This window comes from Madurella fahalii, assembly GCF_045866475.1.
Source record: "Madurella fahalii IFM 68171 DNA, scaffold_1, whole genome shotgun sequence".
NCBI classification, from domain to species: Eukaryota; Fungi; Ascomycota; class Sordariomycetes; order Sordariales; genus Madurella; species Madurella fahalii.
Genome location: NW_027263971.1, coordinates 8,732,016 through 8,757,935, shown reverse-complemented (window position 1 = coordinate 8,757,935; position 25,920 = coordinate 8,732,016). Strand labels below are relative to the sequence as shown.

General features: G+C 55.5%; 8 protein-coding genes across 8 annotated transcripts; 7 read left to right on the top strand and 1 right to left on the bottom strand.

Moving 5' to 3' along the window:
* Positions 1-791: 791 nt before the first annotated feature.
* MET16 (3'-phosphoadenylsulfate reductase) lies at positions 792-1,691 on the top strand (the record flags this gene model as incomplete). Its single annotated transcript, XM_071057810.1, has 1 exon — positions 792-1,691. One exon carries the CDS (start codon positions 792-794, stop codon positions 1,689-1,691), a length of 900 nt encoding a protein of 299 aa, XP_070913911.1.
* A 1,490-nt stretch (positions 1,692-3,181) lies between these two features.
* MFIFM68171_02387 (uncharacterized protein) lies at positions 3,182-4,476 on the top strand (the record flags this gene model as incomplete). Its single annotated transcript, XM_071057809.1, has 4 exons — positions 3,182-3,287; positions 3,341-3,684; positions 3,744-4,183; positions 4,245-4,476. The coding sequence occupies 4 exons, from the start codon at positions 3,182-3,184 to the stop codon at positions 4,474-4,476; spliced, it is 1,122 nt and encodes a 373-aa protein (XP_070913910.1).
* An 851-nt stretch (positions 4,477-5,327) lies between these two features.
* Positions 5,328-6,382, top strand: MFIFM68171_02386 (uncharacterized protein; the record flags this gene model as incomplete). The annotated part of the gene is made up of 2 exons (XM_071057808.1): positions 5,328-5,849; positions 5,909-6,382. 2 exons carry the CDS (start codon positions 5,328-5,330, stop codon positions 6,380-6,382), a joined length of 996 nt encoding a protein of 331 aa, XP_070913909.1.
* A 193-nt stretch (positions 6,383-6,575) lies between these two features.
* Positions 6,576-7,192, bottom strand: MFIFM68171_02385 (uncharacterized protein; the record flags this gene model as incomplete). Its single annotated transcript, XM_071057807.1, has 3 exons — positions 6,576-6,953; positions 7,022-7,079; positions 7,140-7,192. 3 exons carry the CDS (start codon positions 7,190-7,192, stop codon positions 6,576-6,578), a joined length of 489 nt encoding a protein of 162 aa, XP_070913908.1.
* A 2,538-nt stretch (positions 7,193-9,730) lies between these two features.
* On the top strand, positions 9,731-11,617 carry MFIFM68171_02384 (uncharacterized protein; the record flags this gene model as incomplete). Its single annotated transcript, XM_071057806.1, has 1 exon — positions 9,731-11,617. The coding sequence occupies one exon, from the start codon at positions 9,731-9,733 to the stop codon at positions 11,615-11,617; it is 1,887 nt and encodes a 628-aa protein (XP_070913907.1).
* A 2,113-nt stretch (positions 11,618-13,730) lies between these two features.
* On the top strand, positions 13,731-15,805 carry LEU4 (2-isopropylmalate synthase (Alpha-isopropylmalate synthase) (Alpha-IPM synthetase); the record flags this gene model as incomplete). The annotated part of the gene is made up of 4 exons (XM_071057805.1): positions 13,731-13,738; positions 13,822-13,966; positions 14,031-15,608; positions 15,686-15,805. 4 exons carry the CDS (start codon positions 13,731-13,733, stop codon positions 15,803-15,805), a joined length of 1,851 nt encoding a protein of 616 aa, XP_070913906.1.
* A 1,711-nt stretch (positions 15,806-17,516) lies between these two features.
* kap95 (karyopherin Kap95) lies at positions 17,517-20,516 on the top strand (the record flags this gene model as incomplete). Its single annotated transcript, XM_071057804.1, has 6 exons — positions 17,517-17,568; positions 17,660-17,718; positions 17,798-19,777; positions 19,864-20,107; positions 20,168-20,276; positions 20,330-20,516. The coding sequence occupies 6 exons, from the start codon at positions 17,517-17,519 to the stop codon at positions 20,514-20,516; spliced, it is 2,631 nt and encodes an 876-aa protein (XP_070913905.1).
* Positions 20,517-22,743: 2,227 nt separating this feature from the next.
* On the top strand, positions 22,744-25,869 carry MFIFM68171_02381 (uncharacterized protein; the record flags this gene model as incomplete). The annotated part of the gene is made up of 10 exons (XM_071057803.1): positions 22,744-22,886; positions 23,025-23,114; positions 23,236-23,759; positions 23,819-23,949; positions 24,009-24,416; positions 24,475-24,542; positions 24,602-24,755; positions 24,815-24,872; positions 24,936-25,114; positions 25,168-25,869. 10 exons carry the CDS (start codon positions 22,744-22,746, stop codon positions 25,867-25,869), a joined length of 2,457 nt encoding a protein of 818 aa, XP_070913904.1.
* Between the last annotated feature and the right edge of the window lie 51 nt (positions 25,870-25,920).

Below are 25,920 nucleotides of genomic sequence, written 5' to 3'. Positions count from 1 at the left end.
CTAACATCGCTTCTACCCCTTGATGAGCCTCAAGTCTTCAGGTGCCTGCAGTTGCGCCAGACCATGAGGTAGCCAACTGGCAATCAACAGTCGGCAGCTTTCAAAGTCCGACCACGCAGCTGGGTAGTGTAGAACAATGGTTCCGAAGCGTAACCGTCTCTCACCCGGCCCCTTGCCACAGGTGTGGGCATGAAGACAGCAGCGGACCGAAACCCCCACAGAAAACGGCCAGGCGTGACCAATCAGAGAGCCTCCAGATGTCGTGATCAGCCTCGTCGAAAACACCACCACTCTAAGAAAAGCTTCGTCAAAACTGCGCTCTTTGGAATGACCTCCACCGCCCGCCGTCATGCTGGCCCGAGCTGGGATGGGAAGGAGCCAATGCCGGGCCGCCTCTATTGCCTGGATGTGTTCGAGATGACCAAGAATCCTAGAAACAGACATTAGTAATTATTTGGATCCGTCGAGTATTTACCTGCACCAGTCTCCCCTCCCAGAATAGATCCGTTCCTCTGAACATATTCTTCGGAATTGCGGGTATTTAGCAAACCTCCGTGCTCCCCTTAATACCACCCAAGCCCCTTCCTCTGCTGCCACCACCACACGACATTCCCCGCTATTATTGCGACTTCCAGTCCCTAACAACTCTCTATCTTTCTCGCTCTCCCTCAACTCCTATCTCTCTCCCCTCTCTCTTATCCCCGCTTGACATCCAATTCTCCGCATATCCACCAAGCCTTAGCTGTCTTGTCGTCTTCGGGACTTTTGCTGCACAGCGATCCGCCTTCAGCATGGCTGACGATTCTCGGTCCGATACCTCTTCCCAATTGTCGTCTCCTGGCGACCATGGCTCGGTCGATTCCGGCTTCGTCTCAGGGAACTCGTCTACCACCAACCTCCCGTCCATCTCGCTCACTCAGGCACACCTCAAGCACCTCAACAAGCAGCTCGAGTCGATGCATCCCATGGACATCCTCCGCTTCTGCAAGATTTTCTTCCCGAACCTCTACCAGTCGACGGCATTCGGCTTGACGGGACTCGTCACCACCGATATGCTATCCAAGATAGACGCAGAGTCGGCGAACCCGCAGCCGATTGATCTCATCTTCCTCGACACCCTCTACCACTTCCAGGAGACATACGAACTTATCGAGCGTGTCAAGGCTCGCTATAACGTCCGCGTCCACGTCTTCAAGCCGGCGGATGTCGAGACAGTCGAGGAATTCGAGAACCTATATGGCGAGAAATTGTACGAGGTGTCGTCGGAGCTGTACGACTGGATCGCCAAGGTGGAGCCGCTGCAGCGGGCCTATTCCGAACTGAAGGTTGCGGCCGTGCTCACCGGCCGGCGCCGGTCCCAGGGCGGGCAGCGAGGCGAGATCGACGTCATCGAGCTCGACGAGGAGCGCGGCATCATCAAGATCAACCCCCTCGTCAACTGGACATTCTCGCAGGTGAAGAGCTATGTCGACGAGCACAAGGTGCCCTACAACGCGCTCCTTGACCGAGGATACAAGTCGGTTGGCGACTGGCACTCGACGGTCCCCGTCGGTGACGGCGAGGATGAGCGCGCCGGGCGATGGAAGGGCCAGGACAAGACCGAGTGCGGCATCCACAACAAGCAGAGTCGCTATGCCAAGTGGCTCGAGCAGACAGCACGACGCCAAGGACAGCAAGTTCCGGCGGCATGAGAACCGACTGAAAAGATGGAGCGTGATGGGGTTGGTTAGCATTGATTTTAAAGATGACGATCAGGGACATGTGCATACACGTTCCACAGGCATTCATGGCGTTTAGAGGCGCACGGTGTTGGCGTTATGGTCGTCGATGACCGTGGGAACGGGAGCGTTGCATTCAGATTGCATTAGGCAGTCGGTTGGCACATTGGTGCCACCGGGGCCAGTAAGTAGACAATTGAAGATATATTGAAACTCTAGCCATCGGGTTCGTGAGGCAGTCTTGACGTGTGAGGTCGAAATGCGGGGGCATCATGGGGTCAGGAGACGGAACCATTGTCGGTTCGTGTCATGATTGGCGAGGATGCTATTGTGGCAGAGGCTGCGAGATATGATGTGGCGAATCACACAATATCCCAACATGTCGGCGGTCTAGGTATTGCCTACTGCTGGTAAAGATTTGCAGATACCGAGACCGAATTGCCCTTTCAGCTGCTGGAGAACTGCAAGGTTCTGAGCTTATCGATCGGCAAACCCCGGATTCGAGCGGGATTCTCAACAAGCCAATCGGATCCTTCTCTTTTACAGTATCAGCCAATCAGCCCGATCACCTCGAGTTTCTCGATTCCCCTGTTGAGATCTCGGTCTCTTGACTGCTTACAAACATCACCTCTCCAAAGCGTACCGCCCAGACTAGTGGATCTTCAGAGGAACTACAACCCCATTCTTCGTGTCCGCCCTCGGTTTTATGAACGATATAGAGGCGGGAAATGAACATGGCCCGTCTCCGTCCAACGTGGACTCCTCAAGACGCGGGACCGAGAATGGCGTTCCATTCCCACTTCGGATGTCGTTATGGAAACATGCTGGCCCAGTTGTCCATTCGTCCGTCTGCTAACCGACGTCTTCTAAAAAGATGTGAACTGTAATTGCCATTTGGTTGCTAATCACCTCGCAACATTCTATGACAGCGCTCAGTCATGATCTTCAGGGTTCCGACACTCTGCGCATCATGTTGCTCAGGCTAAACATGCCCCATCCAGTCGTGTCACCTTGTCCGCTTTCCTTTGCCAATCCCCGTCACGATTCTTTGACTGCGGAGAACCAAAGTTCTTCTTTCCGGTTTCTAGGGACATTCACATCGGATGTCCTGAGGCGCCGTCCTGCCATCCGCTTGAGTTGGTGCGATGAAGCGTATGCCTTAGCCTGTCCGCAATAACTGCAGCGGCCCACGGCTATTGCCGCCGGCTTTCCATTGGGCGTCGCTGCGCTGTCCCTGCCTATACCCGCCGTCCTCAGCAAGCCCATCGTGAGGCAGACCAGGCAAAAAGAAAGGCCCTAGAGTCCGAGTATTCCGGCTTAAGCGTTGCGGCGGAAAGCGGATCGCCCTGGTCGCGGGTTTCCAGACCACTCCTATATCAATATGATAGTTCCTCCTCAGTTCTTCCTGCTCGGTCTACTCGCAATTCGGACGACATAAGTTACACCAGTCTATCTCGGCCAAGATGCGTCTCTTCCACCTGCTGCCGGTAAGCCTAGCGGCCTATGTCTCTGCGCAAGACTTGACCACTGTACTTGCAAACAATAACGCGACATTGAGTACTCTGACAAGTAGGAACACCCTTATGAAACGGAGACGAGAGATGTGCTAATGGCACGGATAGCCCTCCTCACTCTTGTACCAGATGTTGTGCAGATGCTATCAACAGCCCAAAACATCACCATTCTGGCGCCGTCAGACACAGCCTTTGCCAACCTACTGGCGAGAAATCCGAGGTCGGCGGAGCTCATGAACAATCGAAGGGCACTAACAGGCGTACTGCAATACCATGTCTTAGCTGGCAGGTTGTTATCGAGCGACTTCTCGGCGACGCCCAAATTTCCTGCGACTGTGCTCACAACGCCGTTTGCCAATGTTACTGGTGGTCAGAGAGTTATGCTTGCTATGGTGAACGATACGGCTAGGGTGTTTTCAGGATATAAGCAGACGGCGGCGGTTGTTACTGCGGTACGTCGGGCTGTCGGATTCGCTGGCCAGAGAAAACATTAGCTAAACTGTCTTCCTAGGATGTCGAGTTCGACGGCGGCAACGTCGTACACATTATCGATACAGTTCTCACCGTCCCAGCAACACCTGCGCAAACGGCCATCAACACCGGGCTTACGTCCCTCGCCGGGGCATTGACCAACGCCGGGCTGGTTGACCCGGTCAACTCGCTTACTGACGTAACAATCTTCGCACCCTCCAACGATGCGTTCGAGGCTATTGGGTCTGCCCTCGGGACAATAGCACCCCAGGACCTCGCCAACATACTCGGCTATCACGTTCTGGCGCAGCAAGTCCGGTTTAGTACCGACCTACTGAGCGCCGACCAGATGACGCTCTCGACTTTGCAGGGCCAGAACATCACTGTTCGCAGGGATGGTACGCAGCTGTTTGTCAATTCTGCAAGAGTGCTTATTGCCGATGTGCTGGTTACCAACGGCGTAGTTCATGTCCTGGACAAGTGAGTCTCGCCTGCTAGACGTAGACCCTGATGATGTGAGGTTGTTTGCTGATCGATCCAGCGTCCTCAACCCTTCCAATACCACGGTAACGCCAGACCCGGCCGCTGCGACGCAGGCTCCAGCTTTTACTGGAGTCTCGTCGGTGGTTGACTCCCCGTTTACAGCAGGTATCATGCCGACGGCGACATTTGTCCCGGCGGCTGTCCCCCTCAACGGAGGCGCCTCTGCTGCTGTGCCGACCGCGGCATTGGTCCTTGCCGGAGGTGTTGCAGTGCTGGCGGCCAATCTATGACGGACTAGAATAACCCACCGTCTCTTCCTCTTCTCGCCGAATTTTCTATCTTCCCTTATTCACCGTCCATTTTCCTCTGCTTTTCCTCCACCATACCTACTAGCGCTGGTCACTTTTCTGTTTGCAAAGCCCTCCCTAGGAATCTTGCATCACATATATACCCAGACCATGGTCTAAGCAAGTAATGGCAGGAAAGAGTTTCCTAGAGTGATTCAAATAGTTGTTCTTTTATTCCTCGTCTCGTTATTCTCTTTTTTTTAGACCAATTTATTGAAGGTCCTGTTTGAGACCTGGAAGGCGAAGAATAATGGAGAAACCGATCAGCTCTCAATAATTGTTCAGTCTAACTACGGGTAAAGATATACATTGTATCAACAATATATAAAAATGTATCCTTCCTACGAATGACATTGTTATCCCTATCCCCAAGACCAGGGAGTCGCGCCTGGGACCATGCCGCAACTTGTGATTGTAATAGACCGCCCTCCCCTTATATGCTTGAGGTAGCCACAACTATTGCCACTAAGAAATTGACTAACTTCCCGTTATGGTGCCATAAAGAAGCAAGATCGTAGTATCCCTTTTCTTTCTACCTCCCAACATCTTTATGCCCCTCAGGGGCCAAAAAAAGGAGGAGTTTTACGGCCTCGGGCACGTGACCATCCCAAATAGCACTTCCCCATATCATCACCACCACCCACCTTTCTTTGTCCGCCCTCCAACAACCAACCCAACTCTTTCCCACCGACGCGCCTTTCCCCCTCGAAGACAAAAACCCAAAATCGAGGAAAAAAAAAAGAAAGAAAACAAGCCAAAAACTCAAGTAACGATCAAACAGTCAGACAACCAAAATGAAACCCCTCCCTCAGCCAGGACCCACCTTCTCCCTCCGCAAGCAAAGGATCCTCTCCCAGCTGTCGGTGCCCGACGCAGAGTACATCGACGCGTCGCCCAAGGGGTCTGTCGATGAAGGGATCCGGGAGCTGATTGGCCGGATCAACGCGCGCGAGGGGCTGGTCACGACCAGCAGCTGCGCAGGGCGGGTGAGTGTGTATCTGGAGGGGAGAAGGCGGGGGAGCAACGGGATGGGAGAGGGGGAGGCCGAAGGGGATGTCGATGCAGATGGGGAGGGCGGTGGGGATCGGGATGGGAGTCGGCAGGGCGTGGTGGCGGCGGGCTCGGCGGTTGGTGGGAAGGGCGGTGGGGAGTGGTTGTTCATTTCGCATGATCCGGTGACTGTGCCGGTGGAAGGGGATGGAGGGTATGGGGCGATTCTGGGTTTTGAGGCGGGGGTGTTAGCGTCGGTTGGGGAGGGGAGTGAGCAGGGCGTTGGGCCGTCGTCGAGGTTGATCCATTTCAAGTTCGAGCCGATGGTATGTTCCCGTTCTTCGCTGCAAGGAATGGGGGGCAGGGCTGATTGACATTTTTTTAGATCCTGCACGTCCTGACGGCCTCGCTGGAGCATGCTCAGATGGTCATTCAGGCCGGGATGGAGGCAGGCTTCCGGGAGACTGGCGCCGTCAGCCTGCTCAAGCGGCAGTCGGATGAGGAGGCAATGCCCATGGTTGCCGTGCGCTCCATGGGCCTGTCGTTCGAGTCGCTTATTGGAGTTGAGACTGATGGGATTCGGCGGTCTATTGTGGCTTCAGAGTATCTCAAGACACTCGTGCAGATAGCCAATGAGCGTTTTGTTGAGAACCAAAAGAGGATAGCCAGGTTCAGCGCTGCTTTGGAGGCCGCGTTTGTGGCTTCCAAGGGAATGGAGAACTGGGAAGATACGGAGGCAAGGAGGGAACGCAAGCGGCAAGAAGGCCTGCGGCGGAGAGATGAGCTCAAGAAAGTAAAGAGACGCTCCGTGGATGCGTCTAGTGTAGACCTCATACTACAACAACCAGATGTCCTCTAGCACACTACGTGCTCGTTTTGCAGCTGCTTATCATGATCGCCAACACCTGCCGGCTTTCCCTTGTCTATAAACACCCAAGAGCCACTCCATCTTCCGCGGGCCGTCCAAACCCCCTGGTACCCAAGTAATAGCACAACAAGCCAGTGGCATCAAACCATGGCCGTCCATCCCCTGATTTTAGACCTCCGTAAATTTAGCTAATGACCTTATCAACCCATCCCTTTTCCAACCTCCTGACCTCCTCCTTGAACGCCTCAACTTCGCGCCAGCAATCCAGCGGCCGCCGGTCGTTCTCGCGCAGGCACCGCACCACCTCGTTGCGCGCCTTGTCGACGCTCTCGGGCAAATCCCGCACTCTCCTGCGTTCCTCGAGTTTGATGCGTAGCTCTTCGACCGCCTTAGACACGGCTTGCTGGCTGGGGAGTTGCTGCTGGTCGGCGGGCGGCTCGGCTGAGAGTTTTTGTTGCGCCTCGCGCAGGGCGTCGGCTTCTTGCTCACGGAGGCGCTTCAGTTCGGCGCCGACGCGCTCTTGGATTGCAAGCTCGAGGGATTGCAGGCGGGATACGTCGGTCTGTTGAGACACAGGCTGTTAGGAGCGGTTTGAATCCGAGGCGGCAGCGCAAGGGATGTGAGTCCCACCTCATTGCTGGTCTCGAGGACCTCGACTAGGTTCTGTGATACCCCCATCTGAGCGGGCCTGGGGGAAGAGTCAGTTTTTGCGGCTGCTTCTGAGAGCTTCCGGGTGGGCTGAACCTACCCATTCCACACGTGAGGAGCAGGGCTCGAGGGCTTGGACGAGCTCGAACCCATGGTCGATATAAGCGAGAAAAGAAAGCGGTAGCTAAATTGGTGCTTGTAAAGGGCAGAAGCGCAATTCCCTCGAGCTCGCTGTCACGGTGCCCGTTGGAGCACTCCGGATCATCGGTTGCGAATGATGCTTCCTTGAACGCTTGGCAGCTCTCTCTCGGCTCCAAGGGAAATTTCCGACCAATGACGAGATCACAGTATTCATTATGACACTGACACTGTGTTTGCACTGTCAATTGCCAGCACAATGATCGCCTAACGCTTGGACCCTATCAGTCGTCCGAAATGGAAGAGATGTCATCTCATTCCGTCAGTAACACTGGATGCTCGAGATTGGGTTAAACAACCAACTCAGGTTATATTTTTGTTCTAATCATTTCTAGCAGCCTCGAGTTATCCGGTACCCGGCCGCTGGTCCGCCAACCATTTAGGTGCAACTAGCTTTGCCAGCTTCAAGAACAACACTGGTTTGCCGGTTCGTTAAGGCTGGTTGAGATGCTAGTCACAACATGCAGTAAGCTAGTGCATGCAGCGCCGATCCTGCGAAGAGTCCCATCATCTCGCCCAGCGGTGGCCGACAATTCACCACATAAGAGCAGGTATGTTCCCGACCGACCGAGCGGATCGGTCAAGATAGCCTTATCTGCACATGTCCACCTCCGTATGAAGGTATTTTCCAACACCTTCCTAACTGCGCGGAAGTGTGTGATCATGGACATTAGGCCGCTCGCCTTTTGCTTGGACTGAATGCATGTTCTCGCTTAGCCACTAGTTTAATCACCGTAGGCTCCGCCCAACCTGTAAGTTACTAGGGTCAATGGTATGGTACGGGCCCGGCAATTGATGTTGAGAGAGCCAATGTCAAGATAAACAGGCAAATACGTGTCATTCACCGCGGGGCGGGGTTGAGGGTCCTCAGCCGATTTCTTGTGGATGTTGTCGCAGGAACCCAAGGTCAAGATCGCCTCCGGGCTCGCCGGGCTGGTCCTTGGCTGTTGCACCTGGCCTTGGCCCTGCGTTGGGCTTTTCCCCTTGCGAGCGGGAGCCACCGCTAAGCAGGGGCCAAGAAACGCCCTAAAACACTGAACCAATCAGCAACGGCGCCCCCGCCAACTGCAGGGGCTTCTGAATCCGTCGTCCAAAGTACCCAACGTCCCACACCCTATGATTTTGCCCGCTCAGGAGACACCACATTCTAGTCCCTGAACGTGGCTTTTCTCCCTTCTCCTGCGAAACTGAAAAAATCCGCGCCATGACCATGCCATCAGGCTCCGCTGGCCTCTCTTGATAGGCAATTGAGAGGGCCAAGGTCATCCGTGCAGGGCTCGCAGAACTCTCTTGGCGAGCTGGAAGCCCATCCCACGATTCCGGTTGGATGACGATCGCTGACCGCAGGCACGCCGCGCCGCAAGGGATGTTTGTTCTGTCATACCAAGTGCATTCGCAAGATCAGGGGCAAATGCGAGATGGCATGCTCCGGAGGGAGCCGAAGTGCCCACGATGATCTCGTTTCTTCTTTCTCTTTAAATGTCGCTGTTTGGCCAGTGCACCCAACTGCCTATCCCTTCCCTTCCAGGCGTCTTTCCTGTTATTCGAGTCGGGACCGTCTGGACCGGTCTGTTTGTTCATCTCTCTACAGTGATCGATTTGGCTCAGCTCATACTGTGCCGCAGTGTTCTTGCGGCGACAGGGGAGTGAAGAGAGGGTGGAGAGAAAACAAAACCGAAATTCTAAGCCTTGGGTCTGCCTCTTCTACCTTCATTTTGCTCCGTGCCTTTTTTGAGATTTTACACTGGACGCCAAACTCCCGCCACACTCATTCCAACTCGAACCCCGAATCCAACCCTCGTTGTTGTTCCCGCCGGTTGGGAGCTGTCATCCCTCGTTCGGTCGTCCATTCCGTCATCGAGAGAACACTACCTACGAGAGCCGTTGACGTTATTGTGTACCTCGGTTTCAGCAGACGATTGCCGACCGATTACCATCATTTTGGCCAGTGGCACGAGACTTGGCCAGCTCGCGAGTCTTTCTGCGAAAGGCGTTGATTTTTTTTTTTTCCCTCTCATTCGTCACGGCGTACTGTTGTCACCCTTTTTTTGACTCGGAAGTTTTTACGATATCCGTCGGCTTGGGACCTCCTTCGTTCAGACTTCGTTTGGACAAGCAGCACATGAGGCAAACCTTCTAGCAAGCTGCGATCTAGAATCCGACAGACCTCTCTGGTATCGACCTTGTTCCCTGGACTAGGCGGGATCTGTTCTTTGGCGGAGGGCACAAAGAAAATATTTCGCGATTGCATTTTTCTCTGCCCATTGTCCAGCTCACAATGGGAATGTTCAGCGGGCTTAGTCAATAACCAAACTTCCCAAGCGCGACCCACGATTACACCAAACCCTAGAAAAAAAAGACTGGTTCTTACGACTGGAAGAGGCCCTGCACATTCACTCGGTCATTCATTGCGCATTTAGCTTGCAAACCGACCTCAGCGGTGCTGGTTAGGCCCACAGTCATCCTCATCTCCCTCAACCCGCCTCGTCCACGATGGACAACTACCACCGGCCTAGGCGCCCTGACCTTCCGCTCACTATTCCAACCGCCATATTACGACTTCATGATGCGGTAACAACAGCAACAGGGACGCAGACTGCGCCGACTTCGACCTCGACCATTTCGCCCTACAACACAGGCCTCAATGGCGTCAACCAGCCAAACAACATGCTGTTTACTGACATGCTGTGGTGGAGCTTGGGCATCGTCGGGCTCTTGATGGTGGTATTCAGGATAGTCCAACTGTCACTGGCTCAACTACGACTCCTCACCGCCATGTCACTACCTGGGGATAAACAAGGGTATTGGAAAGTGAAGCAGTGGCACCGAATGCCCAGGTTAAAGCAATGCCTCGTCTATGCGCCCCTCTGGAAGAAGCGCCACAACCGCGAGATCCGTCTCTCCGGCGCCGTCAACATGGGAACTCTACCCTCGAGGTTCCATGCCCTCCTACTTATCGGCTATTTGGCGAGCAACTTGGCGTACATGTTCGTCCTCAACTGGAGAAACGAGAACAGGTTCGCGCTATGTGCCGAGATCCGCGGCCGTTCAGGAACCCTCTCGGTCGTAAACATGGTGCCACTCATCATATTCGCCGGCCGGAACAACCCCCTGATCGCCCTGCTCAACGTGAGCTTCGACACATACAACCTATTACACCGTTGGATGGGTCGGGTTGCGGTCATTGAGGTCGTTATCCACTTCATCGCCTGGGCGATCGTCCAAGTGGCGGACGATGGGTGGGAGGGCGTGAGGCATAAGATCCTTCACGACCGATTCATCACCTCTGGTACAGTTGGCGTGGTTGCTATGGGCATCATGCTAGTGCTGGCGTTCTCACCGGTGCGCCACGCGTTCTACGAGACGTTTCTCAACACGCACATCATCCTGGCGTTGATCGCCTTCATCTGCACGTGGGTTCACTGCATATCGGCAACGGTGGAAGGCGGTCTTCCGCAAACTCCCTGGATCCTGGCCATCATGGTCCTGTGGCTCGCAGAACGAGCAGCACGCATGCTGCGTCTGGCGTACGCCAATTGGTCGGCCCGCGGCTTGACTGAGGCCATCGTGGAACCCATGCCGGGCGAGGCCTGCCGCGTGACGATGCACCTCCCGCGTTACCTCCACGTCAAGCCCGGCCAGCACGCCTACCTCCGGTTCGCTGGCGTCAACTGTTGGGAGAACCACCCGTTTTCGATCGCGTGGTTTGAGCACTCCCACAAAGAGCATCTCCCGGTCAGTGAAAAGGATACCAAAGGCTTCCACCGACCCGTCGCCACCACCGTCTCCTTTATCATCGGCGCCCAAACCGGCTTCACCCGCAAGCTGTACAACCGGGCTTTACAAACCAAGGGGGGCCGCGCCATCTCGATGCGCGCCGCCTTCGAGGGCCCTTACGCGGGCCACCACAGCATGGACAGTTACGGGCACGTCGTCCTCTTCGCAGGCGCCACGGGCATCACGCACCAGATCAGCTACCTGCGCCATCTCCTCCAGGGGTACAAGGACGGCACGGTGGCGACGCGGCGCATCACGCTCGTGTGGATCGTGCGCGACTACGAGGTGCTCGAGTGGGTGCGTCCGTGGATGGACCAGATCCTGCACATGCCCCACCGGAAGGAGGTGCTGCAGATCCGGCTGTTCGTCACGCGGCCCAAGGCGGCGAGCCAGGTGGTCTCCAACTCGACCACGGTGCAGATGTTCCCCGGCCGGCCGAACATCCCGATGCTGCTGGCCAAGGAGGTCTACGAGCAGAAGGGCGCCATGTGCGTGTCGGTCTGCGGGCCGGGCAGTCTGGCGGATGATGTACGGGACGCGGTAAGGAAGGTGCAGGATGAGAGGACGGTGGTGGACTTTGTGGAGGAGAGTTTTACGTGGTGATTTTTGATACCCTTGTTTGAGAGAGAAAGACGTTGGAGACTTTATAGAGACGAGCCGAACCGGATGAGGTTGGCCCGAAGGCAATTGCCACTTCTTTTCGTGTCGACAGAAACTTCGATAATGAAGCGAATCGACGAATATATTCATACTTATCTGTCCATTATAATGATATATTTTGTTCTTCAGTGTACCTTGACAAGCACATTAGCGGTTTAAAGTGTAGAGAGGAAAGGGAGATGTTTCTTATATATCCCTTAGCTGGGATTTAATTATTCTACTCACAGTAAATCCATAGAAAGGGGGCCGGCTTCAAGATACTGCAAGGGAAGGCCCAGACAGCGGGAGAAATTATGAATACATTGTTCACGGTGCAATGTATAAGAGAGAAGTTACATTTGGACGTTACATTGTTTATCCTGTTTCGCTCACTGCGTTGTCCCCGAATAACGCCGCAACTTGAATTTCACCCCTGCCAACTCGGAACAGCCGACTCTTTCCATTCCTAGCCAGAGATCATATACTAATCCTGTCCGACATGCAATGTAGACGGCGAGGGAAAACAAGGCAATGGTAAATAGCGAAACAGCCACCACCGTCACCAAACCATTCAAAGGTGAGGCCGAAAACCCGGCCCCGACCCCCTCCCCGCGCGGCTGAATATGCAGCCCCGCCGTCCGTTTCCTGCACCGTCCGTCGATTCTCTCCGCTGGCCCTGCACCTTGACAGCCGACTTCCCGTCCCGGCGGACGATGGGAAAGATCTGATCTCGGGTAGATCGCGAAGGCAGCGGGCTAGTGCCAATAGTTATGCTCCGGTAGGCCCAAGGCCGGAAGCCAGATTTGATCACCGGTTTTACCTACAGGTCTACGGAGTGCCCCTGACTTGTGTTTATTTGGGTTCGATGTGGTGTGTCGGTGATGTCATGTTCCGGAGGACGCTACCACGGATCTAGGAGGTTCGGTACCTTTTATATGCCAACCGGGCCTCATGGGTTCAACTCACATCTTTGCGTTGGTTTTCGGATGCTGTCTGCCGGATGCCGTCATGAGTTGAGATTTGAAGTGGGCTCATAGGAACTATTTGTGCGTTGCATGCGCAGTACGACTTGGAGCGGGGGTTGAAACAAGTATCAATAGAACGAAACGCGGGTGATGGATGGCGGCTTTTCCTTGGCCCTGCCCATCCCCGTGCGCGAAGCTGATGCCGGCCGCTTCCACTTGCGTGATCCAATGTTCGGTATCGAGCGCCACGTTGTTACATGGCAGCTTGGTCCCGGAACTCCCAAATCCACTGAAAGGTGGGGGTAAACGGTGTGCTACCCGGCCAGCGGGGTTGACCGATCCCTGCCGTTCTCTCTCCATTTCCCTTGGCGGGCTCTGATCCGCATCATGTGTCTTGCCGTGGAAACTGGGGAAAAGTTAACAGCAACAACCAACTCGACGGCGCTGCAGGTTCCAATCGGCAGAAGGACCAAAAGAGGGTTGAAAAAAAGAAAAAGTTTGCGGCGAGGCGCCAATGGCAGGCAAGGCGGCTGCATATTGGCCTGTGGGATAGAAGGAGGGGCTTAGTAACCCCACCATGGTTAACGCACCTCTGCGTTTCTGAAAGCTGCTCACAGTAGCCTCAAACCGGGAAACTTACCGGGGAACGAATCTTGGTGGCGAGCGAAGCTCGGGAGGAAAGGATTGTTTCGGTACGGGTGTGGGGCGAATTGCAGCAAAGCGGAATTGCGACAAGTGCTTAGGAGGCTGTCTCGCGCCCTTTTGTTTCGCGGTTAAGTAACAGGATGGGGAATCGACCTGAACCCTCCTCACCTATGACTCAGGGTGGTCCCTCTCGCTTGCTATTTGTACCCGTCAGTTTCCCAGCGTCCATATCAACATCCATTGTATACACCTTGGAAACTTTGTGTGCATATTCGGGAGCATAAATAGCCTAGGCATTTGCCTTGGAGGACGAGCACCGACCAACTCGAAGTCTTTGCCCCTCATTCCGTCAGTCATCCGAAAAAAAAAAATAGAAAAAAAAAAAAGAGGGACAAGAGTAAACGCGAAGCAAGCCTCACCCACCCAGCGACTTTTACTGTCTTCGTATCCCTCTACACCCGGCCAAAATGCCCATGTGAGTCGAGCCAGTCGCCCACAGATGCACAGCTATATGAGTATTACGAGGGCACAAAAAGCTTACCGACACCCCGCATGCAGGCTCAAAGATCCCTCCAAGAAATACAAGAGGTTCCCTCCTCTCAACCTCCCGGACCGCCAATGGCCTAACAAGACCATCGACAAGGCGCCGCGATGGCTCGCGACAGATCTCCGGGACGGTAACCAGAGTTTGGTTGACCCCATGGTGCGTTTGTTGTGCGCTCTACATGGTATCGTTGTGCGCTATTGGCTGACCCTCCTCACCTCAGAATGGTGACCAGAAGTGGACATACTTCCGGATGCTCTGCGACCTGGGCTACAAGGAGATCGAAGTTTCATTTCCTTCGGCGTCGCAAACTGACTTTGACTTCACCAGACGCCTGATCGAGACCCCGGGAGCGGTACCCGACGATGTCTGGCTCCAAGTTCTCTCCCCGTGTAGAGAGGACCTCATCCGGCGCACCGTCGAGTCGCTGAAGGGGGCCAAAAAGGCTATCGTTCACATCTACCTTGCCACGAGCGAATGCTTCCGGAGAATTGTCTTTGGCTTTTCAGAAGATGAAAGCGTTGAGCTGGCTAGCCGGTGTGCGGCCCTGGTGCGGTCGCTGACCAAAGACGACCCTTCACAGTCAGGGACGGAATGGGCGTTTGAGTTTAGCCCTGAAACCTTTTCCGACACGAGCCCCGAGTTCGTCGTGAGGATCTGCGAGGCAGTTAAGAAGGCGTGGGAGCCCACGGCCGAGAATCCCATCATCTTCAACCTCCCTGCCACGGTCGAGATGGCTACACCGAATGTGTACGCCGATCAGATCGAGTACTTTTGCCGCAACATCACTGAGCGCGAGAAGATTTGCGTTTCGCTCCACCCTCACAACGACCGGGGTTGTGCGGTGGCTGCAGCAGAGCTAGCTCAGATGGCTGGTGCCGACCGAGTGGAGGGATGCCTGTTTGGCAACGGGGAGCGGACTGGCAATGTTGACCTCGTGACCCTCGCCCTGAATCTCTATACTCAGGGTGTCTCTCCCAACATCGACTTCTCGGACCTCAACAAGGTCATCAAGGTCGTGGAGGAGTGCAACAAGATCGAGGTGCACCCCCGTGCGCCGTACGGCGGTTCCTTGGTCGTGTGCGCATTCAGCGGTTCGCACCAAGACGCCATCAAGAAGGGCTTCCAGCTGCGCGAGAAGGAAGGCAAGGAGTATGATGACTATTGGCAGATCCCCTACCTTCCGCTCGACCCCAAGGACATTGGCCGGGACTACCAGGCCGTCATCCGCGTCAACTCGCAGAGTGGAAAGGGCGGTGCTGCCTGGATCATCCAGCAGCATCTCTACCTCGACCTGCCGCGTGGCCTGCAGGTGGCCTTTGCCAAGGTGGTTCAGGATATGGCGGAGAAGAAGGGGCGGGAGCTCCTCCCTACCGAGATCACCGAGTTGTTCCAACAGACGTACTCGCTCACCAAGAACCCCCGCTTCAACATTGTCGACTACAATATCTCCCCCGACCGGTCTACCTCACCGGTTCCTCCCGAGCCAGGCAAAACCCAGGACACAAGGAACCTCAGGAGAGTCTTCGAAGGGGTTATTTCGATCGACGGTGTCGAATACCAGCTCCGTGGCCGTGGCAACGGTCCCATTTCCAGCCTGGCCAACGCGCTCCGGACGATCGGTATTGACCTCGATGTTCAAGATTACAAGGAGCATGCGGTCGGCAGAGGTCGTGACGTCAAGGCCGCAACGTATATAGAGTGTACCGCGGCCGGTGCGGACCAGAGGGTATGGGGTGTCGGCATTCACGAGGATGTGGTCCAGAGCTCTCTGATTGCCCTCCTGAGTGCTGCTAGCAACGTAAGTTTCTCGCGCTGTCGCATTGGCTTTGTATACATTGAGGATTGCCGCTGATTTTTTCGATTCTCGTGGTACAGTTTTCCCCTAGCCGACAAGGAAGCCCCAGAGTCACCAAGCGGACCACTGATGGCGCCAACGGGACTATCAATGTGCCCGATATCATCAATGTTCTCGAGGCGAAGGCGGATGAGATGTAATCATACCATTCTCGCTTGTAGCTTCCCGCAGCCTTAGACCCTAGGCTCTGGATTTAGTCATCGGCAATTTTCACCATTTCATTCCCCTCATTTGCAAATAGGAAAAAACGCATCCGGCCCAAAAAAGCTTGTTGTTGGCCTGCTAACACCTGGGGCGTCATGCCGACGGGTTGACGATGCATTTACATTGTGTGGGGCATTTGCAGGCGGCGCCGGGCGAAGCAGAGGTGGCTCCAGAACGATGTGGAAAAGGGAGTTGCCCGGCTGAGTCATTGGCAGAGGCGGCTCGACACGGGGACTCGCAAGCGGCATCGCTGGAATGTGCTCTTCATTGTACATAAAATGCTACTGTTCCTCTCTTGTCGGGGACAAAATATAATCTCTTTACTTGGCATGATGTCAACTGACGAAAACCGACTGGGACAAGATAGTCATGAAACGACTGGACGACTAGCCCTTTACTTGTAGACCTCTTCAATCAGGCAACTAGATATCACCCGCACACTATTACACAGTCTAGGAGTGGTGTTATGATTGAGGCGGACATTTTGGACAACACAGCAGATGTTGCATGTGTCAAAGCACCCATATCCCTAGCGCCAAGACCTTCGCTGAGTCAAACGATGAAGCGAAGAGGTCTGCAAATTATGAGTATTACCAGCGGGAACAAGCAATAACAATTGAACATAACCTTTGTGACAGCGTTTCGGATAGGAAGATCATGTATGTACCTCCCATACCCAGACTCCACTATCTAGTCGAAATTCACATCTCACGCGCAGGGCGTCTCACGCGGAAAAGGGGGTTGGGTGACGAAAGGAAAGTGATGGAATCTCGTTGGGGCATTGTCTCGGCTTGCTTAGCGGGCTGCATGCACCATATGCAAGTCCCCGTTTCTTGTGCAGCGTTGAAGAAGCGCTATCCCTAGGCGAGCCCCTAGCCCCAAGAAAGTCCGCCATAAGACGTCCGCACTGTGCCTCTTGCTCTCGCTTGTGCAAACGAAAAGGCAACCTTATCCAGATGTACAGTGCGGGTCACAAGGATCAGCTGGAGAACATCAGCTTTGGTTTCCACGGCGAGGGCCTGCCAACAGCCAATGCTGGACCTGCCTCGTCAACTCCGCATCATCTGTCTCAAAGACCGCCTTTCCACTTGCCCTCCACTCACTCCCGAAAGCTGACAAGAGACTTGCTGCCTACGCTTCTGGTCTTTGTCCTCTGCCCGCAAGGCCTCCGTCCCATTCGACACGCTCTTTTGCGGCACCATTTTTTTCCATTCCAGCGACGCACTCCCTCCTCGAGGCGTTCTACTTGGTGCGGCATTGGCGGCATCCACACTCGTCAAACGGGGACCTGCGATTGTTGACAAAATTTTTGAGCAAACACAGACCCGCACCTTCCAACTCGGGCTGATTCTCAGCGCCATCGGGTGTCTCTTCTCTATTTTCCTTTCCTTTTTTTTTTTCCCGGTTCCCGGGCGGCTTGTTACATCGGCTACTTCCGGTGAGAAGAGACCTGTTTGCTGGTCTGCACTTTTTTTACAACCAGGCTCGTCCGGTACCCTGTGGATCCCACACCCCCCGCCTAGTGTTCCGCGCAAACTTTAGCTGCGAACGGCGTCGTCTTTCACCCTGCCAACCCTCCCTCTTACCTCAAAACAGCTCCCGCTTTCCATCCTCCTGACCTCTGGCAACGAGATCCAGATCGCAACCATGGAAGGCGCGCCGGACATCAACACTGTCCTCACCAACTCGCTGAGTCCTGGTTAGTACACCGCATCCCGCGTTTCTAGGCCGCCCACACAAATCGCGCCCCGGCAACCGTGATGGTCCCTCTTTGCTGACTGTTTCCCCAGACGCGACTCTGCGGCATGCCGCCGAGCAGCAACTTACTCAGGCCGCTGAGACAAACTTTGTAAGGCTGTCTTCTGCTCTCATTATGCAGCGGTTTTCTAGTTGGCTAGCCATCCTTGCTAACACGTCTTGGCTCGCAGTCGCAATACCTCCTAACGCTCGTCCAAGCGTTGGCGAATGAGAGCGCCGAAGGCCACATTCGAGCCGCCGCCGGTATTGCCCTAAAGAACGCCTTCAGCGCACGCGAGTTCGCGAGGCAGGCCGCACTACAAGCGAAATGGCTCAACCAGACCGACCAAGATATCAAGACGCGCATCAAGCAGCTGGCTCTCGAGACCCTCTCGTCCACCAATGCTCAGGCCGGCCAAGCGACGGCCCAGGTAGTCGCCGCTATCGCGGCCATCGAGCTACCCCGGGATCAGTGGCCGGATCTCATGCACGCGCTCGTGCGGAATGTCAGCGAGGGTACCCAGCACCAGAAGCAGGCCTCCCTAACGGCTATGGGTTTTATCTGCGAGAGCCAAGATCCCGAACTTAGGAACAGCCTGGTCAAGCATTCCAACGCCATCTTGACAGCCGTGGTACAGGGCGCGCGCAAGGAAGAGACCAACAATGACGTCCGCCTTGCTGCCATCACTGCCCTGGGGGATTCGCTCGAGTTTGTCGGTAACAACTTCAAGAACGAGGGCGAGCGCAACTACATTATGCAGGTAGTCTGCGAGGCCACCCAGGCCGACGACTCCCGGATACAGCAGGGGGCTTTCGGCTGCCTGAACCGGATCATGGCTCTGTATTACGAGAACATGAGGTTCTACATGGAGAAGGCTCTGTTCGGTCTCACCATCCTGGGCATGAAGAGTGGCGACGAGGATGTTGCCAAGCTTGCGGTCGAGTTCTGGAGCACCGTGTGCGAGGAGGAAATCGCTATCGAAGACGACAACGCCCAGGTCGAGAGCTCCGAGCAGATGCGGCCCTTCTATAACTTCAGCCGTGTGGCGACAAACGAGGTGGTTCCGGTCCTTCTCGGCCTCCTGACCAAGCAGGATGAGGATGCGGCGGACGACGAGTATAACATCTCGCGCGCCGCCTACCAGTGTCTTCAGCTCTACGCGCAGTCGGTCGGTGCGGCTATCATTCCTCCGGTCATTCAGTTCGTCGAGGCCAATCTGCGCCACGATGATTGGCACAACCGGGATGCGGCAGTCTCCGCTTTCGGAGCCATCATGGACGGCCCGGAGGAGAAGGTGCTGGAACCCATCGTGAAGTCGGGCATGCAACCTCTGATTAGTATGATGGAAGACCCTTCTGTTCATGTCCGAGACTCGACAGCCTATGCGCTGGGCCGGATCACCGAGGCCTGCTCCGAGGCTATTGACCCCACCCAGCACCTCGACCCCTTGATCCGTTCGCTGTTTAATGGCCTGATGAACAACCCCAAGATGGCGGCCTCGTGCTGCTGGGCGTTGATGAACCTTGCTGAGCGATTCGCCGGCGAGCCGGGCGCCGCCCAGAACCCCCTGACCCCGCATTTCAACCTGAGCGTCACCAATCTCCTGGCCGTGACGGGCAGGATGGACGCCGAGCCCGCCATGCGGACGGCGGCATACGAAGTTCTCAACGTGTTTGTGCAGAACTCTGCCAATGACAGTCTCCCCGCGATTGCCAGCCTGTCCACCGTTGCCATTCAGCGCCTGGAAGAGACGATCCCTATGCAACAGCAAGTTGTCAGCGTCGAGGATAGAATCATCCTGGAGGATATGCAGACGAGTCTTTGCACGGTGTTGCAGGCCATTATTCAACGGCTGGATAAGGAGATTACTCCGCAGGGCGACAGGATCATGCAAGTCCTTCTGCAGATTCTGAGCACGGTTGGAGGCAAATCTAGCGTCCCGGAGTCGGCCTTCGCGACCATCAGCAGCCTTGCGAACGCGATGGAAGAGGAGTTCGTCAAATACATGGACGCCTTCGCGCCGTTCCTCTACAATGCTCTGGGCAACCAGGAAGAGCCGAGCCTCTGCTCGATGGCTATTGGCCTCGTCAGCGACATCACTCGATCGATGGGGGAGCGCAGCCAGCCCTACTGTGACAACTTCATGAACTATCTCTTGGGCAATCTTAGGGTTTGTTGCCCATGCTCTTCTGATCTCGATCTGCCGTTCACAGTTCTCTCTTTGGATTGGACTCGCTAACTTTGGATGCTATCTAGAGCACTGCCCTCGCGAATCAGTTCAAGCCCGCCATCCTCCAATGCTTTGGTGATATTGCCGGTGCCATCGGTGGCCACTTCGAAACGTACCTCGGTATTGTTGCCCAGGTATTGCAGCAGGCTGCCACTATCACCGCTGGCGCCGACGGCTCGTACGAGATGTTTGACTACGTAATTTCTCTGAGGGAAGGCATCATGGATGCATGGGGCGGTATCATTGGTGCTATGAAGACTAGTGGTAAGAGTAAGTGTTTGTTACCGGCTCAGCTTCGGTGCATTTCGGATCTAACATAAAATGCTACAGCCACCATCCTCCAACCTTATGTGCAGTCCATCTTCGAGCTGCTCAACAGCATCGCCAATGATGCCAACCGGAGCGAGGCATTGATGCGGGCCTCGATGGGTGTTATTGGGTAAGAATGTACCGGTCGAAATGCACATGTCGGTAATGGCTAACACCATATAGCGACCTCGCGGATGCGTATCCCAACGGCCAGTTGACTGATGCCTTCCGGCAAGAGTGGGTCACAGCAATGATCAAGGAGACGCGGTCGAACCGTGAGTTCCAGCCTCGCACCATCGACACGGCTCGGTGGGCACGAGAGCAGGTCAAGCGGCAAATCGGCGGCGCCCAGACCGTCATGCAAACATGAGAGAGGTGAGCTCGGCCGGCATGATGCTGCCGTTCCGTGCTCTCCAAGACGCACGAGTCCTCACAAGACACCCGCGTCACCCCCGGCACTTCAACCCCACGCAAGCCGCCCTGGAAGAAGTATTGCTTCACCAGCCCCACCCCCTCAGCAGCAACTCCCCGACACAGGGCACGACACGACACACGACACGGCACCGAGATGCACAGATGATGTGTATATAGACCCCATGGCCCCGACAACATCATACCCCTAGAAAGACACTTCACTTTTCGAGCACTTGCTGCGGCTGCCGTCATTGTTTCCTCATTTGGTCTTTTTTTAACACGAGTTTATGGAATGACGATAGAGCGATCGCATGTACTGTTCCATGCTTCCAGACTTTGAGAGGCGTGGAGCAAAAGCAACATCATGTAGAATTCTCAACGGATTATTACCCCCAAAGGTGGCAGCCGGTTTGAACGGCGGTGCGCGTAATCTTGGTCCAGCAAACGGGGTCCTGGAAACTGGGTTGGGAGATCGGAAAAGGGGGGGTCGGGGACACAGATGGCAGCAGGAACGATCGCATGGGCGGAGTTCTCGAATGGCGGGAAGAAGAGGGTTACGAGCGTTTTAACAGAGCCGCCCTGCGTGAACGTCGGGTTACCGCCCGTCTTTTGCTTCCCAATTACCCCTTCCCTATCCCCAACCTCTATGGGGATGCGCCGCTACGCCGTCTTCGACCCGCCCCGAGACGGATCAAATCTAGCCTCGGTCACCTAGCTACCTATTTACCTACAACCCTACTTACCCCCTACCTACCTACCTACCTACCTACCTACCTTACCTTACCTTAGTTACTGATCTTTGGATCTTTGTATGTTGAGAATTGGCAGACTCGGTCAAGTGATCGTGGTCTATGATGCCTAGCGGCTCGCAGGAACCCTAGATCCGGTCTTAGATGGATCTAAGGAATACGACCCATATTGTGTGTATTGTTTTGCCCGTGCTCGACTTTGCTATTTGATCACTTCTGACAGGCCGAGCACCATTAAATCGCCAATACCCCAAGTCTTTAGGGATCGAGGATGAAGAGAGAGGGGGAGGGGGGCAGGGCTACGCATCATCTCAGTCAAACCGAGAAGGAAGGTGATACAGACAGAAGACGGTTTCCACTCGGTCAAAGCACTTTGTTTGCCGCAGTCTCTCTGATGCCTATCAGCCAGACGCTAGCTACAAGTTGGGACATTGTGCAGTCTGGGAGGGTTTCATGGTTAGACACGAGTGCTGAATATGGACTCGACGTTTTCGAAGTCTGTCGTTTGGGCCATCTCATCTGCAGACAGGGCTACTCACCAAGGTTACACACAGGACAGAGCACTGTGCACTCCGCACGGTTGTGGGAGATGGAGCCCGTTCGCTGACATGGGTCGGATGTCGCCCTGTGACTCCACTCCCCCTAGTTAACGTTTGCTTTGGGCAGCTCAATCGGGAGCTGTCCCGGAGCAGCAGGTCTCGGCAAACAGCGGGCACGAAGGCAAGAAGCTGAGGGAATCGCGGCAAACTCGAGAATGAGAGGGCCGACAACACCGATGGTGGGGACGCCTTCCCGCCCGCAAATGCAATGCGATGCACGACTTGTATGCACAAATTATTACGTCCCCGGCCTTTTCGACGAGGGCGAGAGCCTCCCGCTCAGCAGCAGGTGGGGGCACCGGCTCGCCCGTCGCTGGTGGCCCCCTTCTCCGTTTTGAGTCTTTTCGTAGCAATAAATACGATGCATCACGTGTGGCTTTATAAACCGGTGGGCCCTTGCCCTCGAAGCCTGAACTGACAACATTACGACTTTGCTTTTTCGCTCAAACGGTTTGGCACATTTAATAACGCGGTGCGTCGCCCCAGGCTCGCGCGAATCGCAGCAATAGATTTTGAGCCCATCTGAACGGACCACCAAAGAGCTTGGGCGTTTGCCCTTTTTATTGTCTTTATTTTTACTCCTTTTAGGCGGCCGGCAATCACCCCGCCTGCCTTGCCGTTGAGCACCGCCCTAGGGAGTCCGTCCTGGCAATTGACGGCTTGAGATTGGGCGCGGATTGCCCTGCCGGCAACAAAACCCCACTCGATCTTGCCCCGACGGTTGCTCCGGCAAGGGGAGCTTGAAGAACACTGGAAACTGACCCATCCGCACTACGCAATACCGGCTTCTGCACGGCACTGACGGTTCTGCGACGAGCCGTCTCGACGCGCCGGAATGGACGTTGAGATGAAGCCACCGATCCCGCCGGCGCCGCCAACGCCGCCTCTCCCCGCAGAGCTGAATGCCGCCCAGTTGCAACCCGGAGGCGCAGCGCAACCTGTTGTTATCAGGCGGCGAGCCCCAATCGCCTGCCGAAGGTGCGTGCGAATCCAGATTGCCGGATTGCGGCTCCGCCCTCGCAACAGCTGCCATCTTGCGCCGTCCCAGCCGGCTCTTGCACATGGCTGCCGTGCCCTCCGTAGAAGAAGACGTTGATCCTGACGCACAATTGCCAGATGTCGTCGTATGAGAAGCAAGTGTCTGCACGAAAAGGCCAAGCCGCCGTGTCGGGCATGTCACGATGCCGGCCTCGGTCCCACTGACTGGTGAGATGCTGTCCGCCTGGTGACGTCGGGTCTTGATTCCCATGCCTGATGCCGCTTTCCCGTCTCTCCCACTCTCTCTGCTGTAAAGGGGTTCGTCAATGCTGATACTGTAATCCCCAAGCGTGTTCCCGGTACGTGGCCAGCCAGACCAGGACCGTGAGTACCGACACCCTCGAGTGAGGACGGACAAGAACAAGAAGCGGGACGTTGCCAAAGCCCAACGTGATATTCTGGACGGCCCTGGCCAGCTGCGCTCATCTATGCTCGTGGCGCCCAGTCTCGCAAAGGGCGCTGACGATTGGGACCTCCTTCCACCGTTGCCCGAGGTTATCGAGGCCGTTAATAGGTTCACGCGCCACTATTTCCAGCTTGGATTCATCCCTAAGCAGCTATTTCCGGAACGTCTTCGAACCCAGCACCGGTCCGTCAGTGTATTCTTCCTGCTTGGGATCCTCAGTGTCTCGGCGCGGTTGACGCCGGCTTTGGCTGAACGGTATGGAAGCGGTGTCAAGGCCTCCGAGGCCTTCATGGAGCGTGCCTCAGCTGTAGCTCAGAATGAGCTGTACAAAGAACCGAGCCTCGAGAGGTGCCAGGCTTTCTATCTGCTGGGCATTGCACAGCAGGGGAGTGGCATGAAGCACAAGAGTTCGGTAAGTTTCTCCGGAACCCTCACAAGCTTTGGCGACGCCGGATATTTCTGACAGGAAGCGAGATCAACCTGGCGATCGCGATGCGGATGGCAACACTCATGCAGCTGCACAGGGAAGAAACCTATGTGTTGCAGAATCCCACGCGGGAGCTCATTATCCGGGCTGAATCTGCCAGAAGGACCTTGGTATGTGTGGAGGTATAGCTTGGGAAGGGTTGTTCTCGGCAGCTGACAGCATGTTCCAGTGGATGTTGCACAGTCAGGACAACCTGCACTCTGGGCTGCGGTCCCCGGTATTATTATCGGCCAGCGACATCACGGCGCTGCTTCCGAGCAACGAAAACGACTTTGCCAATGCAGTGGAACCAAAGTCGAGAGCAGCGCTTGAGGACACGGTCCCGGCGCTCGAGAATCCCGCGCTGATCGCTGATGAGAGGAGATCATTATTCGCCGTCCTCATCCAGGCACACTACTACTGGGGAGCCATATCCCGACGGGCCATCAACAACAGTAAAAGCCTGCGGCCGTGGGAACCCGCGAGCGAGTTCGCGCAGATGGAGAGGCGACTTGGGGACTGGGAGCGAGGTCTTCCGAATGATCACCGATGGAGCAGCCTCCTCCTCAAGGGTTATAAGCAGGAGGGCCAGGATTTGGTATGCTGCGCATCTTCTTATATTCTCATGCTCAGCTCATCACTAACGCTTCTGGTAGGCATACCTTGGGGTGACTATGACCACACGCCTATGCAACATCGTTATTCGGAAAGCATATCTACACGAGTAGGGGAACCTCGTAACCCCCCTTTTCTGGAGTGGCATAGCTGACGCCATCTTCCCAGGATGATATCCTACGACAAGTCGGATCCCGAACTAACAGCTTTCTGGGAAAATATGGCGCTTGAACTGTTCAGGAACGTGAATTCGCTTTACGAACAGATCGAGGCACATTACGCCGACAAAGCACCCGAAGAGGGTCCCGGGGCCCAGATGGCGGTAGGCCCAACTGTCCGAAACGGTGGAACGAGCCGACAAGTACTAATGAGCTTTCCCAGGCCTTTTGTGTTTACAGCTGTGGCTTCTTAGCGTGTTACCCATGCAAGTTTGCAAACAGTAAGTGTCTTTAATCGTTCCCCCATGGCGCAACCCGGATGGCTAAAATACACGCTGCTACAGTCTGCCCCGATCCATCTATTGCCCGGAACGCGCCAATGATGGTTCAGCGCATTCTCAACATTCTTGCCGAGAGCCAAAACGTCTGGCCTCTCGCATCTCGGTGGTATGACCACCTAGAGAAGTTCTACCGTGCCCAGAACGGCGTGACCCTCGAGGCGGAGGGCAGCATGGCTGATAGTGTGAGTTCTAGCGCCCTATCTCATCCTCAATATTGAGGTTAACCTTAGCGCAGAGAGAGCCCATTCCCCATGTCCTTCAGCTACCGTCGAATCGCCCGCCCATCAAGCCGATCCAGCCACGGACCACGGCGCCATCTGCTCCAGACGAAAAGAACAGCATCCCATCCCAAAGCCCCAACATGCCCATCATGACCATTCCACAGCCACCGAACACTACAGCACAGGCAGTGTATACCACAGATCCCCACATGCGGCTGCCCGTCCCCCAACCACAGGGTCCCCCTGCCCAACAATCACCACCACCACCACCACCACCACCACCACCACAACCACAACCACAACAACAACAACAGCAGCAGCAGCAGCAGCAGCATCTTCTGTCCCCCCATGCCCAGCACCAGGCAACCACACAGGCCGCAGGCGTGGGACTGGGCGTGGGCGCCGCCAGACAAGCGCCGACCACGGACGGACTGGGCTTATTGATTGAAGCGTTTGACACGCACCAGACAACCGTCGGGCCGACGCCGGCGCCGGGGACGGGAGGCGCGCCTGGTTCTCATCCCCCTCCTTCTCCTTATGGCGCACACCCGCCGCCGCCGCCGCCGCACCCGCAGCAGCAGTATTATCCGCAGGCGGCGCTGCCCATAAACGATGGGTATGAGAATGAACTGGGGTACTACATGTCTGCTGACGGGGTGGGGGCACCGGCGATGCAAGCTTGGGCAGCTGGGGGTGGGGATATGTATGGTTATTAAAGGGGAAAGGGGGGTTTGTTTATCTGCCGGTTGGGATTATCTTAGCGGGTT